Source organism: Ziziphus jujuba, chromosome 6, assembly GCF_031755915.1.
Source record: "Ziziphus jujuba cultivar Dongzao chromosome 6, ASM3175591v1".
Classification (NCBI taxonomy): Eukaryota; Viridiplantae; Streptophyta; class Magnoliopsida; order Rosales; family Rhamnaceae; genus Ziziphus; species Ziziphus jujuba.
This window is the reverse complement of record NC_083384.1, coordinates 4,826,520-4,837,256: the sequence shown is the minus strand read 5'-3', so window position 1 is coordinate 4,837,256 and position 10,737 is coordinate 4,826,520. Positions and strand designations below refer to the sequence as shown.

The 10,737-nt window shown below is 32.8% G+C and overlaps 1 protein-coding gene across 1 annotated transcript; it reads left to right on the top strand.

Moving 5' to 3' along the window:
- Positions 1 to 1,115: 1,115 nt before the first annotated feature.
- LOC132804164 (disease resistance protein RPS6-like) lies at positions 1,116 to 9,410 on the top strand. The gene is made up of 7 exons (XM_060818230.1): positions 1,116 to 2,046; positions 4,809 to 5,872; positions 5,973 to 6,314; positions 6,472 to 6,774; positions 6,943 to 8,022; positions 8,118 to 8,796; positions 9,158 to 9,410. The coding sequence occupies exons 2-6, from the start codon at positions 5,588 to 5,590 to the stop codon at positions 8,742 to 8,744; spliced, it is 2,637 nt and encodes an 878-aa protein (XP_060674213.1). The 5' UTR covers positions 1,116 to 2,046; positions 4,809 to 5,587; the 3' UTR covers positions 8,745 to 8,796; positions 9,158 to 9,410.
- Positions 9,411 to 10,737: the final 1,327 nt, after the last annotated feature.

Genomic DNA, 10,737 nt, shown 5'->3' with positions numbered 1-10,737 from the left:
AATGGTAATGCTCATTGCTTCTAAAACACCTCTAACTGCTCCCATATTGATCACCAGCACTCTGTTGGATTTCTCACCAACTTGATCATGAGAAGAATTAATACTACTACTCGTTGTTTGGTCTTTGTTTCTCTGTAACAACCATTGTCTAGAGCTAGAGGTTTGATCAGTCTCCGATAGTACTCAACCGTCTCCCGGGATATTTTCTTGTTGTTGCTGGTGCCTTGAGGGGGAACCGCTTCTGCTACTCCTACTCGGCGTGGTTTGACAATGAAGGCTATTAGGGTTCCAATTTTGATGCCTCGTAACTTGATGAACAGCTACGTGATTCCACTGCTATTATTCATTGTCACTGTGGTTTTAAATTTAGATGATGCTCGTTTCCTTTTTGCTGTTATTAATTTGTTTGATGCACAAATAGATCACATGCAAAACCACCGCAGAAATAATTCATGAGTACTAGTACTGCTACAGAAATAATAATTAATTCATTTTTTTCTTTTTTTTTTTGAAAAAAATAATAATCAATTCATGAGTACTAGTACTACTACCGACATATAATAATTAACTCCGCATTGTAACTACTTTTTCATAAAGGAAAAGCGGCTTTAACCCCTATTTCATACAGGAACTTCCTTGTAAAAAAGTAGCCACAACGCGGAATTCACTATCCTGTGGAAAAGAAAGCACTTTAACTTATTAGTCAATGTATGTAGAATATTGGTCTGCTGAATTGAGTGGGACTGTGGGACATACAAGGAAGACCATCAAGCAATTTCGGAATTTTTTTTTTTTTTGGGGTTTGGGAAGGTTCAAGGAAGTAAAGATAAAGCTTCTTTTTCTCTTGCTCTCCAAACAGAGAAACAGAGTATTTTGTTGAAAGTAATTTAAAATAATCATAGGGTGTTGGTTTTTTGTGTTCTGGGCAGGCGATCAATCCATCAGAGAAAGAAACCAATAATAGGAGAGGCTGAATTGGCATTGGCTTCCGACGGAGAGCCTAGCTGCAGCAACGACGTAGTTGTACTTGTTGGAGGCCCAAGTTTTGGGGAACAGAGGCATGTTGGTTTTCCTCCCTTTGTATTTGCATTTTCTTTTCTATTGAGTTCGTATATTTTTTTATATATATAATAGAGTTTACATCTAAAAATCAGATCTTATCTATAATGCATTATACGACTTATCAATAAACAAATTTACGTGTGTTTGCAATGGTTTTAGTTTCCTGAGCTGATCAATAATCAGAAATGTTATCTATATATATAAAGGGGCAATAGAATAGAGGGTCAGGAGGAATATATGTAAAGAGAAATTAACACAACGGTGGATTAGGGGCTCTGAAATCTGAGGCTCTATGCAATGAGCATAATTATATAGGTCCAGAGGGAGAATGATTAAAGCTTCTTCCAGCTTCATTTTATTTTGCTCCCTCCAACCAGATAGAGAAACAGAGCATTTTGGTTCTTCACTAATTAGTAATTAAGGTAAATTATGGGAGTTTCAATTTACTCTTAACATTTTTGTTTTACCTTGCAGATTATAGAGATATATGGCTTCTTCTTCTTCTTCTTCTCAAGAAGAGTACGAGTACGAGGTGTTTCTCAGTTTCAGAGGTGAGGACACCCGCCGTGGTTTTACGGGACATCTTTACGATGCTTTGCGTGAAAAGAATATCAGAACCTTCATGGATGATAAAAAAACTGAAACTGGATATAAAATTTCACCACAACTTAGCAAAGCAATTATGGGATCCAAGATTTGGATAATCGTTTTCTCCAAAGATTTTGCTTCTTCCACGTGGTGTTTGGATGAAGTGCTTCAAATACTTGAATGCAACAGAAATAGAAATGGAGAAATTAAAGGCAATGTGATACCAATATTTTATGGCATAAAACCAACCATTGTACGGAAACAGGAGGAAAGCTATGCAGTTGCATTTGCTAAACACGCAGAATGTTTTAAGGATAGAATTGAGATGGTGCAGCAATGGAGGGATGCTCTAAATGAAGTGTCTGGTGTGATCGGTCATGATTCAGAAAATTTTAGGTACGTTTCGTACCGATTATTATTTTGCGTAGAATAATTAATAATGTTTCCTTATATAAATTAACAATGTTCCATCAATAATTTTGCAAATCATCGTTTTCCAATGCTTTGAATTTAGTCTTGCTTGTATATTCAGTAAGAGTTAGGGTTCAAAGCATTTTACTATCCTTTAGTTTTGGACAAAGTTCTTTATAAGGTCTAATTCTATTTATTATTATTATTATTGTGAAAGAAATAAATAACAGAAGTGGTAGTAGTCAAGGCTTGCTATTCTCATTGATACAGAAAGTATTTATACAGGTTACAAGAGATTCCATATGATAACAATTGTAAGGTAGAAAGATAGAGAGAGCTAGAGATATACGTGAATATAGAGATAGACATATACACGATAGAAAGGAAAGAGTATATCCAAAGTTATAATGCTAGCATTAATCACAACAGATTGGATAAGCCTTAGCAGCATGTAAGCATCAGGAAATATCGAAATTGATATTCTAACATGTTGGCTTAGTTGATAAACCATTTACATTTACACCGATAGGGAGAATTTTTTTAATTTATATATGTTAAAAATGAGTAAAATTATTATTATTATTTTCATTTAATACTTTTAAGTTTCAAAAAATTACACTTTGTTACTCCACAAGCTATTAAGTTTATCCGTTGTTTTTTTACCCTAAATCTTTTGTTTCTTTTTTTTTTTTTTCATTTTTTAAATCATTAATGCATCCCTAGTAATCCAAAAACTCACTATTTATTGGACAAATAAATATTAAAAAAATAGAATTTAGGGTCAAAAATGTATAAACTGGTAGGCTTCTCTTACATTTTGGTCATTAATGTAACTTTTTGGAATTTAAGGGGTATTACGTGCAGATAATTTTTTTTTTTTTTAAAAAACCTTGAAATGAACTTTGCCCATAATAGATGATATTAAAATGCATTTAACCCTAAATGTTAGGTCCAACCCTTCCCAACACAATAAAATTAGAATTAAAAATAAACTTTTAATTAGCTCATACGACAGATTTATTGGATACATAATTACAAAAATATTCATGCATATACGAATACGTAGTTACAAAATTGTCTATGCATATATTTTCAATCAATTCTTAATTTCCTCTGTCCTTGCTGGGACAATCCAGTGGTTGTTACCACTGCTTCTTTAAATAATAATCGAAGTTTGAATTCCCCATGCCACCATGAAAGGAAGAGAAAAAAAAGGAAAAATCTTAATTTGGTCTTTTTTTTTATTCTTACTAAGCACTTAAGAAAGACAAAGTAATATTTTGGCTCATTGATTTCAAGTTCTACGAACTAATTAGAAATTAACAAATAATTGTGACAAATATTTTTCACAATTGTGTAGATTTCTTATATATGGTTCTTTTCAGTCACTTCTCTTTGCTTTACATGTTGGGCATATATTACATACAATTTTTAGTTCATCTAAATTCTTTAGGGGTAACTATATATTCTCTACTTCTGAACTACAACCCGTTTTGTTCATTTCCCCACCCAACCCCCAAAAAAAAAAAATTTTTTTTTTTTTTTTTTTTTTTAAAAAAAAAAGAGTCAACCTTATCATCTTTTGGAACTGTTTCTCAATCCAATGAGTAGTTAACGTTTACATAAGTAATGACAATTGTGGCATAACTTAATAGAAGGAGTAATGGGTATAAGACTTGAAAGGATGCTTCTTCTTCTTCTTTTTATTTAACACACCATTGGATGAGTTCTTTCAATTACAGGGATAATTTGTCAAAAACATTTCTCCATAATATGGCCCTCTTAAATGTATACACACAAATACATATATATCGTCTACTCGGCGTTTATATAAGGCGTTTAGATGTTTAGCACTTATATCCAGATAAGTCATGTGACATCCTATATAAATTTAACTCATGTTTTAAATATAATATTCTTTTTAAAAAACTAAAAAGAACTTAGCCACTCATAAAACCTGATATCATTTTCTATGTTTGTTTTTTTTACACTAAAATATATACATATCAATACACGCTTAATAATGATCATTTTACATTACTTGTTAATAAATAGTTTGATATTAACAATTCACAGTTGGATTGAAAATCAAACATTTGTAAAGAAAGATGTAAAAAGCAAAGAAAATCCTAATGCTTTTTGTTATCCCTAAATAGTACAAATTATTTCCAACCAATAAAAGGGCAGGGTAATGTTTAGCATCTAATATTTAGAGCTTTTATATAGAGTATTTATTAAAAAATTGCATAATATTTTTGCGTGTTAAATTTCATTATTTACATACAAAATAACAAAATAAAACAAAATAATGAAATTTTGACCAGCTAGGGCATTCTAGTAAATGAAGCTGATACAATGAACACAATGCATTTTATTTTTTCCGAACCAAACAATGCATTTGTTTAAAGTAATAAAAGACTTTATTTAACAAATGTCAACAAGTGAAAAAAACAAATAACATTATATCCATATTAATCGGCAAGAGCAACTATTAATATTGAAAAAAATTCGGATAATCTAGTTATATATATATATATATATATATATCAGTTATCTCAAAAAAGGAAAAAAATAATATATTGAGAATCGATATTTATATATATCAGTTATCTCAAAAAATGAAAAAAATAATATATTGAGAATCGAAACCTTCTATTTTATTCTTTTAAAGACCTAAATTTATTTCGGTGCCTCTAATACTAAAAAATTGTATTTGATTTTTTATTTTTTATTTTTCTTTTGGTTAGGTATGATCACGAGCTAATTGACAAGATTGTTAATGATGTTTTACTGAAGTTGCCAAAAAAAAAAACTAACAATTGATCATTTCAAAAAGAACTTGATTGGAATTGAAAAGCGTGTCAAGGATATTGAATCATTTTTATGCATTGACTCGGAGGATGATGTTCGCATAATAGGCATTTGGGGCATGGGAGGTATTGGTAAGACCACCCTTGCTAGTACTGTGTTTGACATATATAAATCTTCTTTCGATGCTGATTGCTTCCTTAAGAATGTGAGGGAGGAATCCAAGAGACAAGGAAAAGAGTATTTGAGAAAGAAACTTGTCAAAAGAGTATTTCAGTTGGCCCAAAAAAAGGTGATTGTTGTTTTAGATGATGTGGATGAAATATTATCATTAAAATATTTTCTTGAAGGGCATGAAGAGTTTGCTACTGGAAGTAGAATCATTGTCACAACGAGAGATGTGCAGGTGCTTAGGTAAGTCACTGATAAAATCTACGAGGTTAAAGGGTTTGATTACTTTGAAGCTCTTAAACTCTTCCATAAGCATGCTTTTGGAAGACAAATTTCTGTTGCAGCAGACTATGAAGCATTATCAAGAAAAGCGATAACTAGGGCAAATGGCAATCCGTTAGCTCTTAAAGTATTGGGCTGTTTCCTTTGCTCCAAGAGTAAACAAGAATGGGAAAGTGCATTGGATAGGCAGGCAATAGATCCACACAAGGAGATTCTTAAAGTATTGAAAATAAGTTATGACGGATTAAGCAAAGGCACCCAAAATATGTTTCTTGATATTGCATGCTTCATTAACGGTGAAGTTTACAGAGAAAAAGTAGAAAACATGTTCAATTGCAGTGACCATTATGATGTGACAATAGAAATAACTGATCTCATTGATAAATCCTTATTAATAGAAAGCCGCTCATATGGAAGAGTATACTTGTCAATGCATGATTTACTAAGAGAAATGGGTCAAGCAATTGTTTTTGATGAAAGCAAAATACCTGGCAATCGTAGTAGGTTGTGGATTGCTAAAGATGTCCGCCATGTATTGGAAAAAAATAAAGTAAGTGCAAATGTATGTTGATTTGTGTATATAAATATGGTACACATTAGGAGATTTTCTTATATTGTATCTCTATGTATAACAATGGTTTGGTTTTCAGGGAACTGATGCAATCCAAGGCATATTATTGAATCTGTCTGATCGTGGTATTAAAAAAAATGTGCAAGTGAGCCCTACAGTATTCTCAAATATGTGCCATCTAAGATATCTTAAAATATATGGAGGCAAACAATTTGATGGGGATTTGAGTTCTGAATACCTACAAGAGCCGTGTAGATATAATATATATGCTCCTGAAGGTCTGTTTGATATTTCTGATGAACTAAGATATTTTCGTTGGGATTCATGCCCTTTGAAATATTTGCCGAATTTTAGTCCAGAGAATCTTGTTGGACTTATTATGCGTGGGAGCAAACTTGAGAAACTTTGGAATGAAGTCCAGGTACATATGATCGTTTAATACAGTAATCGACCTGTATATATATATATATATATATTATACACATCATGAGATGTTATATGGTTATTTTTTATTAAATTAGATGCATACAGTTGATCCTTTTTATTTTTTATTTTTTGGTTTGTGACTGACACGACAGCTCCTTGACCTCGAGAAGTTAAAGAAGATTGATCTTAGAGATTCTGAGCACCTTACTGGAATACCAAATCTGTCTGGGGCTACCAATCTTGAAATTCTAAATCTCCAAGGTTGTAAAAATTTGGTTCAAATTCACTTAAATCTTCAGAATCTCCGCAAGCTTCAGATTCTAAATGTAAGTCATTGCTACAATCTCAAAAAATGCGGAGCATCTGAAAGTCAAGAAGTGCCCTCATCAGCTCCCGTTGGATTAGATTTCTCATATTGCACAAGGCTTAGAAGTGTACTTTGGAATGAAGTTCAGGTACGATTGCTTGATTTAGTTATATATATAATATATGCTGTTATATATGATATATCATGTTGAATAAAAGTAGATGCAATGCAATTGAACCTTTTCGTTTCTTATTTTCTTTTATTTAATTAATTAATTTATTTTTTTGGTTTGTGACTTACATCACAACTCCTTCAGTTCATGAAGTTAAAGAAGATCGATGCTAGTTATTGTGAGCACCTTGCTGAACTACCAAATTTGTCTGGGGCTATCAATCTTGAAATTATAACACTCCGAGGCTGCAAAAGTTTGGTTCAAGTTGCTTTAAATTTTAAGAATCACCCCAACCTTCGGATTCTAGATTTGAGAGAATGCGACAATCTCGAAGAATGCAGAGATTCTGAAAATATTGCAACTGATAATATAGCATTTACAGAAGAAGAGACCTCATCATCAGTTCCTGTTGAGTTATATTTCTCAAATTGCAAAAGACTGAGAAGTATACCAGCAAGCATTGGGAAATTGAAATATCTGAGTCGGCTGGATCTTAGTAAGTGCCCAAACCTGGAAAAGTTTCCAGAAATCTCTTCGGGCGGTATGGAATGCTTGCATGAGCTTTCGTTAAAGCGAACAGAGATTGAAGAGTTACCCGACTCAATTGAAAATATAAAAAGGCTCAGACACTTAAGTTTGAAGTATTGCAAAAGACTTAAAAGTCTACCCCAGAGCATTTGGAAGTTGAAATATCTGGAAAAGCTGATTGTTCCTGGTTGCCCAAACCTGCAGGGAAAGTTCCCAGAAATAAGGGATATTATGGAATGCTTGGATGAAATTGATTTAGGGGGAACAGGGATTGAAGAGTTACCCGAATCAATTGAAAATCTAACTGCGCTCACAACTTTAAACCTTGGCAGTTGCCCACAGATTAAGTTTCTCCCAAACAGCCTCTGTAAATTATCAAGTCTTGTTACATTGAACCTCAAGGAATGTTCATCACTTGAAGAATTGCCTTGCCTTCCACTTGGTTTGGTAAAATTGAATATCAATTACTGTGAGAGCTTGAAATCAATACAACAGTTTCCATCTTCATTATCTATGTTTGAAGCAGCCGGTTGTACATCAATTAAAACAATATCAAGTTGTGAGTCGGCTCACATTCACAACCTAACATATTTTAGGCTTCTTTTCCCTATGTTTTGGAGGTTTGAAAATTGTATGGATTTGGATCACAACACACGCAACCACATAATTGCTGATACTGCATACAATAGAGTTTATGTATGTATTATTTTTCTCTCCCTGTTTGTATATGTATATATCTTGCATGCTCTTAATTACTTTTTATGATCATTAATTTCTCGTCCATGGTACAGGGCGCGGGTGCATGTCCATTTGTTGATATTGTGTACCCAGGAGATGAAATCCCAAAGTGGTTCAACAACGCAAGAACTGATGATGGGAATTCGATCAATTTTCGGCTTCCTCTAAATTGGTTTAAATATCCTGATAGCCAGGTCTTTTTTGTTGTCTGCATTGTTGGTGTGTTGAATAATTTTGATGATGATGATCATGATAAGCAGATGAGGATTGTTGCATTGAGATACAATATCAAAACCGAAACCAATACCAGTGATGGCTGTCTTCACAAATATATTGGTGGTTTCGCAACTACTTATTTACAAGCAAATACCCGTAATGCTGATCACGTGTTCATTATGCACAACCGAGAATATATGTGTTTGGATGCACAAGTGTTTGGAAAACTGTATGTACCTCATTGGTGTTTTAATCTTCGGAAAGTGGACAGCCTGCAGGCTTCTTTCAGTATATGTTTGGTAGAAGGTGTAGGTGTCAATTTTGACATAAAGAAGTGTGGGATACGCTTCATCTATGACCATGATGAACCAAATGTAGACAGTACTAGTGGTGAATGTTCTGATCAAGCATGTGGATGTCAAAATACATATATATATGATCGATCAGTCACATCCTCAGATTAGTTCAAAGAGAATCAAGCTTAGGGGACAAGATGCCTCTCTTCCAAATAAACCGGTACGTACACAAATCATTAACTACACATTATTTAATGGTTCATATTAAAAAAAAAAAATGCAAAATTCATATTATTTCTCTTAATGAGAATTAATTAGTTCCACAAATTTAAATTCAGAAATCAACCCTATGTTGATTAAAACTACTTTTGAATCTACAAAAACAAAGGGTAATTGGAAAAAAAATTTAGGTTTTCATAAAAAAATTTAATTTTTAGAATGTCTATATGCTAGTTAGCATCACTTTTATGTTATTTATATTTACTTCTTTTATAGTTTTTTCTTTATCAAACAATGACAACTTAAATATTGATATCTGACGATTGGCTTTGTATTTTGTTTCTAATCTACGACCTGTTCAGGCACCGTAACAGTCTTCTTCTTCTAGGATTTCTACCATGATCATGCATGTGGGCATATCAAGTATGAATTCCATATTATTAATATTAATGGTTCCATTTTTTTTTTCTTGATACAAAAAGCCATATTATTGTTGATTCACTGCCCAAAAAGCAGAGAACAAAAACTAATATTCCTGAATTTTGTTTATGGTGTATTACATATGGATGAAATATATGTAACAGATTAACATCTATTGATCATTCTTTGGTTATCTTCCATGTGCTTGATGAATTGTTTTGGAAGCAGAACACTTGCAATTACAGCAACTTAAATAGTGAAGTCGGCTGCAATGCAAGGATCTGTTTTGAATTAATTAAGGGAGAAAATGCCAGTTTGTTTGTCCGTAATTTAAAATGAATTTCTCGCATACCAAATACTTTTCAATCAGCCTTGAAAACATAGATACAAAGCAGTGGCAATGTTTAATTACTCTTAATTTGCATAGATCAAAAGAAAAGCATGCTTTCTTCTACGGCTTTCTTGAAATGTCCAAAAAGAGAGAAGATGATTACAATATATGAAATATGCTAAAATTGAAATTATTTTTATATCTAATATTTTCAGATGAAGAAGAATGATTAGCTTGAATAATGTCTAGAGAATAATGAGCTTGAATTTCATGAATTTAAAAGAGCAGCAGGTTGGTAAGTGCACTTGTCAAACTAGTCTTTCTGTCTGTATGTCTGTCTGTCTGTCTCTCTCCCTCTCTTCCCCCCCCCCCCCCCCCCCCCCCCGTGGTAAGCAATATCACCGCGTCGTTATGATTTTGTTTTTTGAGCGTAAATGCTGTCATCAAACAGACTGCGAAGGCCCAATAGAAAAACTTCACTGAACACATTGGTGGCTCTCTTTTACTTAAGGATTCTCAAAGATAGGGAAATATAAAATTTCAGTAATATGAAATTGTATACTTGCATTGTTGTCATTTTTATTTCGCTAATTTAATGCTTTATTATTGCTCTTTGATGCTTTCTTATATATTATCAAAGAAAAAATGTCAAATGGAGAGATGAAGAAAACTTCAACAAGATAAATGATTTTCATTGTCCTATTATATATATATGATTTTAAGGATACATCATGAAAATGGGTTTAACCTTTACAAGCTTCTCTTTGCTGCTTCAGCTAGATCCTGTTTGCCTCATTTAATGATAAAGGAAAATGAAGTTAGAGTGGAAGTAGCAAAAAGAAGCTAGGTTCAGAAATGTTAGTACCTCATTATTCGATAAGCGAAAGGAAAATGGCTTACTGCTTTTCAAGCCATCAAAAAACCTGGCCATGAATACTTCCGAAGACAACCATTCTTAGATTAGTCACCACCATTGTTCTGCTAGAGGATAGCAAAATACATCTACACTATTTCTTCTTCTTCTTTTTCTTCTTCTTCTTCTTTTTACTTATTATTTTTTTTATGAGAGATAGTGGCTGGTGTCCAACCCTAACAGAATGCACGCACTTGAACTTATTGATCATTCTGGAAATAAACCAACACAACTGCGTGTCGTTACAACTTTCAACTGTGATCCAATCTTAAGCTTAA